The sequence below is a fragment of the Ptychodera flava genome, chromosome 13 (assembly GCF_041260155.1).
Source record: "Ptychodera flava strain L36383 chromosome 13, AS_Pfla_20210202, whole genome shotgun sequence".
NCBI classification, from domain to species: Eukaryota; Metazoa; Hemichordata; class Enteropneusta; family Ptychoderidae; genus Ptychodera; species Ptychodera flava.
This window is the reverse complement of record NC_091940.1, coordinates 1,666,488-1,679,012: the sequence shown is the minus strand read 5'-3', so window position 1 is coordinate 1,679,012 and position 12,525 is coordinate 1,666,488. Positions and strand designations below refer to the sequence as shown.

Here is a 12,525-nt window from a genome sequence, read left to right as displayed (position 1 = left end):
CAGCTGTAGTACATATCATAATGTCAAGTTCAGAGGGTCATTGAATGTATGACTATGCACAAAAACCTTAAAATTTGGAGTGGCAATGAACTGACCTTTGAATCATCATGGTATCTCAAATATATGTGACATGTTGCATATATGCATAGCTCAATGCTAACCAGAGACATTTTCAGAAGTTTTTCAACATCATACAGTACCAGGTAACAGGCCATTCTAAAATGTTGTCAAGGTTGACAGCAGGAAAGGCAAATAAATCACAACAACACAGTATTTATTTCCCACTACTTGAGATGTCCTGATTTGCAATAAATTAGTAGAAATTAGAGGACAAAATGACACAACAATGAGATGGCAACCATTTTCTTGGTTACATTTTTGGATCATGTTTTTAGCTACTATAGACTGTAGTCTATAGAAGCTATTGGGATGGGTAAAGTTTGGCATTCGACGTCGGTCTGTATGTATGTATGTATGTCCGTTTGTTAGGCGTCTGTCCACTCAAATATCTTGAGAACTGCAGTACTTACTGATTTTATATTTGTTGTGTAGATGAAAAATATGATTTTGAGAAACTGTTTTTTTAATTTTTTTATATTGTTGAAAATATGCAAATTAGCACAAAAAAGGCATTTTTGGTAAAAAATCTTCTTCTTCATAACTGCTGGTCAGACAGCATTGTTATTTGGTATACAGGTCCCTAGGGATAACCCAACTTAGATTTGTTCAAATTGTGATGAAGTATGCAAATCTGTATTTTTAAGGAATTTTTTTGTCATTTTTGGTCAAACCTTTATACCATCAAAACCGCTCGTCTGACAGCTTTGATATTTGGTATACAGCTTCCTACAGATGAACTAAATATGATATATTGAATATATGACAAAATCTGCAATTTTGTATTTTTGATGCAATTTTTGCCATTTTTGGTCAAAAAATGTATTTCTCAAAAACTACTTGTCTGATGCCTTTGATATTTCGTATACAGGTTCCTAGGGGTTTTCTTAGTGTTATATATTGAAATTTGATGAAATCTTCAATTTTGTGTTTTTTGGTCAATTTTTGCCATATTTGGTCAAAATATTTGTTTCTCAAAAATTACTCATCTGATAGCTTCGATATTTGGTATACAGGTTCCTAGGCTTTATCCTAATGTAATATATTGAAATTATGATGAAATCATCAATTTTGTAGTTTTGCACCTTCTTCATCAATACATGTGTCACAGAAAGTTATTCTCTACATAACACAGCAGAGCTCTGTCAACTGTTGGGTCGCTTGTTTTTTCAAAACCACTGGTCAGACAGCTTTAATATCTGGTTTACAGGTCCCTAGGATGACGTTAGTGAGATAATTTCATACAGTCAGGAAATGCTTAATTTTGTATCCATGTCTATAGTAGCTTCAGGGACTTTGGTCCTATGTTTACTAAAGGCACACCTTTTTCTCATCCATGCTTTATCACTATGGTAAATGATTATTGATGACCAAACTTATCTTGAAGGAAAAACCTCAAGGCAAGTCATTTACTCTGACAAAGAAGGAGAGGGACCGTAGGGAGTTTCATGTGAAGTACACATCACTAGAAGACCACTATGTCAGAGTTAGCAATGACAGTGATGTAATTCATTGTTGGAAGAATGGAATCTATGCAGCAGAGAATATATCCAGACATGAAGAAGAAAATGATTTCGTAAGTTTAGAAAAGTGTGAGAAACTCAGAAACCCATGAAAGGGGTGTTTGACACACATTGATTTTATGAAGAGCTGAAGAATGCGAAAAAAAAGAAAAATAATGAAATATCCCTCGGTAATTCTGGTTCTCATTATTAAAAGATGTTGCCAGGCTTTTTGTGTGTTTGTGCATGAATTACAAGACCATTACAATCACAAACATCATTTTAGTGTGTGGAAATACAGTAGAATATCATCTCTATGCAATACAGGTACAGTCATGTCAATGTCATTTTATTCATTTCTGAAAAGCAATGCATTGAATGGAATATATTGATAATGTATTCCATTCATATTGATAATTTATTGCTAATATAATAGGTCATAAAAGTTACTGAAATAGAAAATAAAAAAGTGTTGGAATGAAAATTTAAAAAAGTTGAATGCTTAAATTCAGGTATTGACACTAGATTAACAGGAATTTAGAGAATGGCAATTGGCTTTAGGAACATGATATTTACTTAAATGTTAATAGTGATCAAGTCAGATTAAAAGGGTGGAACATTGTTATATATAAAGTCTTCGACAAGAATGTAAGAGAAGACTTTGCCATGGACAGATGATCAGACATCTTGAGCCAACACTACCGTAAAATATCAATACAGTTTCACAAAAATACATAAGAATCTGTGTTCTTGATATGTACAATGTAGACTCATTTAGATCTCTGTTTATTGTAGACATATTTATCTCGAAAAGATGGTCAGACACCAGATGACTCGGCCTCCATAACATGGAAGTTTGATTTTGGTGGTTACCAGTTGGAGTCAGGCAGTCTGTTAGCATGGAGTGGAATACATCATGAAAGTGCTAGCATTCTTTGGAAATTACAGGATAGTATGAACCCACACAGGTTTATTATACCATCTGGAGGTAAGGTTTGTTGTTGATCTTCGTTACGTACTTTGCTATTATCAAGTTTATTTAACTCATGACCTACAAAACTGAGCTCGGCAATGACAGTTTGTTTGATGTTAATTTTAAAGTCGCACCTTTCAATCCCAGGTTCTTGCATTAGTGGAGTTCTCCTCCCAGTCAAACGCTTAGCCAGTACAATGTTTAATTTCTTTAACATTGATTACGCAAACTGATCTCAACCTTTTGTCACAGTTTGCTAATCTTGCAAACAGAGTTTATGCAAGCTTTTGATTCACGGTCGGTTCAGATCGCCAACGGTCATTGATTCCCCACCACAAACGCTCGAATTTCCTAAAAAATTGTCTTCCAGTCGCATAGACTTTGAATATAACCACAGAGTTCGATCGGCAGCTACTTCGCGCTGACAGCTTGGCAGCCTGTCTGTGTTTTTGTAGCCGGGGAAAACTAAAAAGTGGCATTTTCTGGAGCGTGTGCCGGCGTGTTGCCTGTTTGGTGTCCACTTACACAATGAAGGCCGCCATACCTTGGCATCCTTTTTCAAGGGAGGCTCCGCCTTTAAGTCATAGAATTTAGAGAACAGGGGCTTGACATTTGAAATGAAAGATACATGTACATGGTTGTGTCATTTTGATTAGTCCTCATCTTTAATTGACTTTGAAATATGAAAAAGAAATCTTTCTGTTCTCTTAGTTGTTAACTAGTTTTACCATTTGGTTTCAAATTTTGAGTTGTAATTGGAACAGAAGTTCAAGTATACTGAAAGGGTTTTGCCAAAAAAGACAGTAACCAGTAAATGGGAGTGTCAGGAAGACTTGTTGACATCAAGTGGACTTTGATGATCAGGCTGTAAATATATTTTGACAAAATAGGTCAAAAATGTGAGACTTGACAAGACAGAGAGAGCAAGCATACATTTGTGCTGAAACTGATCATTGTTCACTCAAATATCCTACATCACAGAAATCGGTCATCACACCATTCAGATATATGACAGAAGCAGTCACATAAACTTCTCTGAAATTTGACAGACTTTTTGCAACTCCTACTGAATTCTGGAGACTAAGCTGTATTTAAACTGTTCCCATGGTAGATAATATTGACCGTCAAATTCTTTTCAAAATTTATCCTGTTAAATTTGAACTCTGCTACATGCATTAATGAGAGTCGTAAGTGTTGGAATAACAGTTCTGATGTTGATGTTGGTTTAGTTTGATCACTTATAATTGCAATCACTTTGATTTGCCATGTGTTCTGACTTGAACACACACATACAAGTACATCAACTGAAGTCAGCTAATGGAGATTTCTTTTATGAGTGTTTTCATATTTCTCTTTTGTAGCAAAAGAAGCAATCAATTTAGAAGAATTTAAAGGGTCATCATCTTTGGTTTTGTCTGCATTTCTGTGTGGTGGACTTGGAGAAAATGGAAAGGCTTGGCAACATGCCCAGTTATTCCGACAAAATCGCCATAGTGAACAAGAAGCATACCCATTTGAAATTAAATTAAAACTTACAAAAGCTGTAACAATTTTTGATAAGGTAAGTAATCGACTTCGTCTCGTGTCTGACGCAGCACAAATGACACTCATGCTGATACGACACAAGGAACAGGCGATATTGGGTAATAACCGATTTATCATATACCCATGCCCATAATTTTAGGGAATTTTTACTAATAGAACGAAAACCTTTAATTTTGAGGCTTTACTTTACTACGCCTTGCGCATAAATATCAGAATGTTTATGTGAACAGGCTTCATTCATAAAGTATGCGACGAAGATGTCAACATCACGCGCGACATCGTCCATATCTCAATGAAACCCAAGAAGAAAGACACCGGGATACAAAAATCGTCATACAGAAGGAACATTTTAAGGTGCAATATGCTATTACAACTGTAACCGATCAAAAACTGCTCAGCTTTAAATCTATCCTGATTTCGATCGTGTACGGCACCGAGCTCGCGCAGAGAGGGGACGCCATTTTGTTAGTTTACCTTTAGAGTTGCAATGTCAACAGTCGTCGTGCGCGCGACATCGCTGTCACGCCACGCACTCACTACCTGTTCGGTGGAGACCATGCACAGTGCCGGCGCTGTGCGAACGGCAGAATGTTTGCTAGAACTTGACAAAAAAAAATACCATGGGAAAACATTTCAAGACTCAACGTGATATTTCCGTATTTTGCAACCAGAAATACCCGTGTTCCTCGAAGCCCTTCAAGTTTTAACATTGGCGACATCGCTTCGCAGGCGGGGAGTGGCAGCCATTTTGTTGTTTACGTTGTTTACCAACAAACTGCTAATGTAGTTTAGGAAAACTCTAAAACTGATGACGTTCATCGTGCATATCTCGACGTTTACCGTGAAATATCACGGCTGATATTTTACGTTGAACGTCACTGGAATGTAGCAATATGGGCATGGGTATATGATAATATTGATTATATCATCGATCGTATCATATGGCCTTCTTCCTATTTGATAGGTATGAAAAAATTCTAGAATATAAGAATTTTTGGATAGGCAGCACAAGTATGAATTTTGTCATCATGGAAAAAATGGAGGTTTATACTGGTAGATTGATATCCTTCTGTCAGTCCAGCTTCCCCTAACATACTGCAGAAACACAGTTAATAATATCGTTGAAATTAAACAAGTGAAGATACACTGGGACATGCATATATATCAGTTTATTTTAGATACAGTCTAATATTGTGATAGCTACTTTGGTTGATTTTTTCAGCTATAAAGGGTCTTTTCATCATCCAATGTGAGGGTGTTATTACTTTAGAGCAACAAAACAAGATATGGCTTGATAATCCATTGAGTGAAAATTAACAAACCAAAGTTCAGGCAAATTACATAGTTAGAAGCGGTAAAAAGTCCAGTATTTTGCAGTTTGCTTCCTTTTATGCTCACTGGTCAGTGAACATACAAGTTAGTGTTATGTTATTTGTGTGAGTCAGGTAGATGTTTTGATATTGTGGAGATGTGTGAATCGTATACATGTAGCCAAGTTGGTACTGTGGAGATGGTTAACGTTGATTAAAATATGGCATGTAACAGCACATAAATATTGAATGCAACCAGTATCAGCACAGAGTGGATTTGAAATGACTAATGATCCAATGCAACCAGTATCAGCACAGAGTGGGGTTGAAATGACTAATGATCCAATGCAACCAGTATCAGCACAGAGTGGATTTGAAATGACTAATGATCCAATGCAACCGTATCAGCACAGAGTGGATTTGAAATGACTAATGATCCAATGCAACCAGTATCAGCACAGAGTGGATTTTAAATGACTAATGATCCAATGCAACCAGTATCAGCACAGAGTGGATTGAAATGACTAATGATCCAATGCAACCAGTATCAGCACAGAGTGGATTTGAAATGACTAATGATCCAATGCAACCAGTATCAGCACAGAGTGGGGTTGAAACAAACAATGATCCAAACTATTCTTTGTCCACAAATTCACTTATGCTTGTGTAATTACTCTTGCTGTGAAAAAAATCACAACAAAATGCCAACATATCTCGAAAAACTGATTCAGCAGGGGCTAAGATTTGTCATCAATGATTACTTATCTTTTGATACTGTGTTGCAAACATTCAGAATTGATCAGAAATATTATTATTTTTAATGTGAATGAATGTCATGGTCTTATCTGCACCTAGATTGAGGAAATGAGCATAGCTGCCATGAATAATGACATGGACTACCTAAAGGAGGTTTTAGACTGTGTTACAGATGAATATGGTATTTCAGAACTGAGTATTATCCACACAAACAGTCAAGGGGTAAGTTTTATACAGTCAAGTCAGAGAAGCACATGTGCAGCAATTGCTGCCATCTGTCTGATTTGTACAAATTGCCTTGAAAAACAATGGCTTGAATTATGCAGTATCAGGTTTTAAGACAACAAATTATCTTTTAAAAAATTCATATTCACAGAAGTGAAAAAGGTAATTGGCAGTTATCTGCATTGATCCGTGCTTGAATAGAGATATGACAATTTGTTGCCATTTCTGTTTTAAATACAGCAATACAAAGGTGAAATGTGCATAATTTATTTTTAGAGCATTTTTTCCTGTTTATTGGTGAAAAATCATCTTCTCTGAAAGTACTTGACCGATTGCTTTGAAATTAGATGTGAGGGTTCTTAGGGATGACCCGTATCAGTTTAGACCAAATCATAACAAAATTTGCAATATTGTATTTTTTGAACAATTCAGCCAGTGTGGTGAAAACATAACTTTCCAAGACGAAATGGTCAGATATTGTGAAAACAGCAATACTGCAGTGAAATCACGATAGTCATCATAAAAACTCTTTAGAGATGGAAAAGCAATCACTTTAGTCCTTTGAACCCGGCTCGGACATAAATGTCCAATGACGTCATAGAGTACCAGGGGGTCAGGGTGCAAAGGGTTAAAGAAATGAAATTGCATCGTCACTCTGTGTTATTTGTTAATTGATGCCAATTCACCATAGTCTTATGCTCGTATGCAGTGTGTCCAGAATTCACCATTTAAATAATAACACATGAGAGCAAGGGCAATATCACGATTTATTGCCTGCCCAAGGGATGGAGGTCATGATCGAAATACTGATGATGCCCGAGCAGTACCACCAGCTCGAGGGCAGGCAAAAAATCATGATATTGCCCCAGCTCTCATGTGTTATTATTTTTATAACACCGAACAAGCAAACATGCAAAGAAACAAAAACACAAACTGAAGACTTCTTCGAGTACAGTTTGCCTTCTTAGTCCAGACCTCGGCGTAAAATGTTGTCAGTGTCTAGGGTTGTCGCTAAAGTTTGCCGATCTCCTCGGTGGCGTATCCAAATTTGTTGCTTGCAGAGTCGCTAAACACAGAAATTGCATTCCTTGTTGCCATTTTCGTTCATTTGCTGTTTACTTGCATCAAAATATCGTCTAACTGTGCCAGTGACAGCTCTGCATGACATTTCGCAGCCATAAGTTGCCAACTGCAAAGTACAACAAGCGAACGACAATTTGTTTTGCGCAGAAAGGATGCGCAGTAAGTAAAATGACGTCATCCATGTAATATCAAATGTAGAGGGCATCATCAAGTTCGCAGAGGGCATCATCACATTTGCAGAGGGCACCATCACGTTCTTTTACATGTCACGTGAGTCGTGTTTAACCAATGGCAGTGCACGCTGAATGAGTGAGGTGTAATAATTAAATAATAGCACATGACAGTGAGGGCAATATCACGATTTGTGGCCTGCCCAAGGGATGGTGATCCTGACCAGAATATTGATGATGCTCGAGCCACAGGCAAGGGTATCATCAATATGTCGGTCAGGATCACCAGCCTGAGCGCAGGCTATAAATCGTGATATTGCCCAATCTTCATGTGTTATTAATTTTATTACACCAAACATTTGAAATCATCTCAAAGTCCAGTACTTGTACTGTGCACATCGAACAACAGGTGGAAATGACACACAAATTTTCGAATGACGCATTTTATATATCTCCTGCAAGAGTTCCCAGCGCAGCGCTTGTACACTATACTATGTGCGCTTTGAATTTGTGTTTGAACGGCTAGCACATAGCGGGCAATAGACAAAGGCAATTGCAAATCATATGCATATTCTCCTTTTTCACAGGATACACCTCTCCATGTGGCAATGAAGTTTAACTCTGTGGACGTTGCCATCTGTTTGATGGAAACTTTCCCTGCATTACTTGGCATGACAAATAGGGAGAATAAACTACCAATGGATTATGCTAGCATTGAAGTGAAATCTGCAATAGAAGAGAAAAAGGCAGAAGACAAAGTATTAAATTCACAAACAGGTACAGTATCATTGTCAAATATCTCAGCTGAGATGACATGAGTCATTGGACCTATTCAAATAGCCCCACAATCATTAGGATGTACATATTGCTGTGTGCATTATCACTTATTCTGCAGTTCAAACTACACAATATTACTTCATAACACAACCCTGTGCAGTTGTCCATCATGTCACATGGAAATCTCTACTTTTGTACCAGCCTCTGATAGCGTTTCTGGATTGTCACTGAAGCAGCAGTGACTGAAAGTGCTGATGTGTGAGACACAGGAATTCAGTGATAGAAAAAATAGATAGGATGAGATTGCCAGCGACAGGGAATGGATTGCTGTGTGTGGATAATAAATAGCTTTAATGTTGGTAGTGATAAGTACACGTACTCGTTGATTCTGACACAATCTGAATATCAACCTGAAAGTGTCATCAAGAAAATTAAGTCGTACACTTGTTTGCATCTAACATCAAATGCTTAACTCCATGAGAATATTGATTCATCCAATGAATTCATTAGTGTATTGCCTTTGAAACTTCATGAGTTGACAAAAAACTTCTTCAGAGAATTCACTACCTCACCAATATAATAATATGGCTACAGACTTGCAAGACAAATTTGTGCCATCAAATATACTTGCTATAGAGCATGCACTAATTACACTACAGGCATGCACCACAGTTATTTCATATGTAGCAGTTGCGGCAATGCTGATGCTTTCCATGATGTTCCAGTTTTTCAAAAAGACTTTCTTTGGTTTTTCCATTATACCACTGAGTTTCACGTAAAAATGTCATCAGAATTTGTGTTTAATTGTTACTTCCAATACTATGGTTTGCAAAGGATAACACCAGTGTACATATTACCCGTTTGATGGTCCAATGATCACATCGGAATGCTCAACAACCCTATCACTGACAAAGAGTGACTTACTACTGGTACATTTCTGCTCTTTGTCTTTCATAGTCTCATTTTGATTACCCCATCTCTCTTTCCACAAGCAGATATTGTAAATGATAACAAAGAATGTGGCACTGTGTTTGGAGAGAGTAAAGATGAAGTAAGACAGGACACTTTCAGAACATCTGATGAGTGTCAGGAACTAATTCAACTTAGCAAAGATAAGAAATCTAGGGAAGCAAATGGAAATGCTGAAAAGTCAAAACTCTCAAAGAAGGAAAAAGTTAAGAGAGCTGAGGACCATGCAGAGAAAGGCAAATTACAACTTGACAAAAGGAATTTGCAAACTTCTTCAGCAAATACAACAAATAGCATAAATGTGAAGTTGAAAGGAAAAAACAAATACCAAATAGTGAAAGAAAGGAAAAGCAAAACTTCATCACAGCCAGCAGAAAATGGTGAAAAAATTCAAAAAGTGAAAAGAATGAGGAAAGATATTGGCACTGTGGAAAATTCAGAAACAGGTCTGGGAATGGACAATATCAGCAAGATCAAAGAGAAGAAACGGAAAAGCATCAATTCTGAAGATGGTAAAAGAACAATACCTGCCAAACATAAGAGGAAAATATCTGTAGAGTCTCAAAAAGAAAGTGTATCTGCTGCAGCGTCTACAGAGCATGACAGTTTTGAGGTACAATCAGGCCATAACACTGAAAAAAGTGGAAAGGCATCTGAACAAAACAACGATGATAGCAGTAAGCTGTCAGAAAAAAGAGCAAAGAAGAAACGAAAAAGAGATGACGTATTAGATGATGATGAAATGGAAAAACTTAGACAGGTTAGTATTATCTTATAATGATTAAATGTGATTTGAGAGTAAAGAACAACACAGCCCCGTGTAAATAAATAATTCCATGTACAGTACTGTTTGTGTCACATGTGTAACCCTACTGTGTACTATGATTGCTATTTTTTATGTCTTGGCCATGTATTTTCCTTTAAGAAAAGCCTTTGCAAGGTCCTTCTTCAACAAAGCGATATTTCTGAGCAAATTTGCTCTGTTAAAGAAGTCATGAAGTTGTAGGAAATATGTTGCTGTAATACATCATCAGCTAAGACTGTTTTCAGAGTTTGTATACGCCAAAAAAGTCCTTGAATGTAAATATGAAAAACCTCACAAAGAATCCTAAAAGAGGTCTTGAAATCGAAATTGAGTCCTGCACAGTCCATCCTGAAAAATTGATTAACCATCCACAATTTTTAGCTCACATTTGGTTTACCAATGTGAGGTTATCGTATAAGCTGAAGTCGATGGCGTCTGTATGTATGTATGTATGTAGGTACTGTATGTCCGTCAACATCAAAAACTTGCAAACCGCTGCACTTTTCAGCTTGGTATTTGGTGTGTTGATGCATCCTGGGCTATAGATGGGATTTTGTTCATATGAAGTCTGCATTGCCAAAATTATGCAAATGAGCTTTAAAAATGTAAAAATGGTCAAGAATTAATAACTCAAGAACCGCTGTTTTGATTGCTTTGAAAATTTGTGTGCAAGTTCCTTAGGTGAACCTTATACAGGTTTATGAATATCGTGAAGATATCTTCAATTTTGTAATTTTGCTGAATTTTTTTGTGTTTTTTCTCATTTGAAGTAAAAATTATTCTTCTCTGAAACCGCCAGCCCAATCGCTCTCAAATTTGGGTTGGATGTTTGCAAGGTTGTTACTCTTCTATTTTTCTGAAATTATGACAAAATTGGGAATATTACTATTTTGGAGCAATTTTTGTCATTTTTGGTCAAAAAATCATAAAAAGTATTGTCTTTTTAAAGCCCCTGGACAGACAGCTTTTATATTTGGTACACAGATGTCCAGAGATTACAATAGTTAGATATGTGGAAATTGTCCTGAAATATACAAATTTGTATGTTTAAGACAATTTTGTCATTTTTGGTCAAGAAAACCTGTTCTCAAAATTACTTGTCTGAGAGCTTTGTAATTTGGTATATAAGTCCTGAGGGATGTTATTAGATAAATGTTTTGCTCAAAGTGTTGGGAAACTGCCAAATTTGTATATTGTAGGTAATTTTCTCAGTTTTGTGACCTTAAATGACCTACACCAAGCCAGGATATGTGAGACAGTTTCAAAGGCTGTGAAGCTAATTTTGTCATATTTGGTATCAATTTGTAGGAAAATTTGATCCATAAAATAAAGCTGAGGTAAATTGTTTCATTGCAGACAAATTTTTTCAACTTTTCTATGTAAGACACACAAGAACTGATGAGAAATTTGGGTCCAGGATAATTCCAGATGTTGTAATCACCCCCACAGTGGAAGGCATTTCACTATCTGTAACTAACTTAAGTGCTATTTACATTAGAATGATAACACTCATAGCATTAATTATGGCCTTATGTAATACCAAGGGATGGAACATTTGATATTCAGGAGGGGGTAGGGTCTAGAAGATTGATTAGGTAGCATTACTTTTTTACCAGATCCCTTGTACATTTTTCCCTACTCCCACCTTTTCTTTTTATCAAGACTTTTCTGGCTATTTTTTGTTGTTGACATTTGCTTATGTTTTTAGGATCTGCTTGTCCCATTGCTATAGAAGTTGATATGCATTTCCCAAATATGACCTCCAGTACCTAAGTTGAAGACCTTATTTGCTTTTGACATTCTTGTTTTTCTGGTTTAAATATTTCTTGAATTTACCAATTCAACCGAATGTGAGCACTTAGTGTCCTTGACGGTATTTTTAAAAAATAACTGACTGACCAATCATGATATCATAAAAATGAAAGTAAATGATATTTAGAGATGGCATGTAATGAAAATAATGAGTGAAATATGGTAAGTCCATAGAATTTGCTGAAAAAGTATAAAAAATCTTTGAATTTTAAGTGAGTGTAGATAAACACTGTGCAGTGTTAGGCTTTATGCATAGTATGTGGCTTCTGTTGCTGTTCACATTTATAGATGGAAATTTTAACAGTTGTTAAATATCTCTCTCTATATCTCGTCTTACAGCTTTTAAATTCAATATCAGCTTCTTAGGGGAGCCCTTATTTAGTTATTAAAAACTAACGTAAAATTTGCATAATTTGATTTTTGAGAATAATTTTGACTCCATTAGCCAGAGTCCTAATGGTGTCCTATGTTGCCACAATGT

The 12,525-nt window shown here is 36.3% G+C and overlaps 1 protein-coding gene across 2 annotated transcripts in view; it reads left to right on the top strand.

The window, feature by feature from the left end:
* The window catches only part of LOC139147059 (putative histone-lysine N-methyltransferase 1), a 79,646-nt gene that overhangs the window by 54,317 nt on the left and 12,804 nt on the right, over nucleotides 1-12,525 (top strand). For both annotated transcript variants that reach the window (XM_070717913.1, XM_070717912.1), the window contains 6 exons: nucleotides 1,505-1,693; nucleotides 2,415-2,607; nucleotides 3,954-4,153; nucleotides 6,303-6,425; nucleotides 8,269-8,458; nucleotides 9,454-10,187. In XM_070717913.1, the coding sequence (XP_070574014.1) occupies nucleotides 1,505-1,693; nucleotides 2,415-2,607; nucleotides 3,954-4,153; nucleotides 6,303-6,425; nucleotides 8,269-8,458; nucleotides 9,454-10,187 (1,629 nt within the window). The remainder of the gene's footprint in view (nucleotides 1-1,504; nucleotides 1,694-2,414; nucleotides 2,608-3,953; nucleotides 4,154-6,302; nucleotides 6,426-8,268; nucleotides 8,459-9,453; nucleotides 10,188-12,525) is intronic.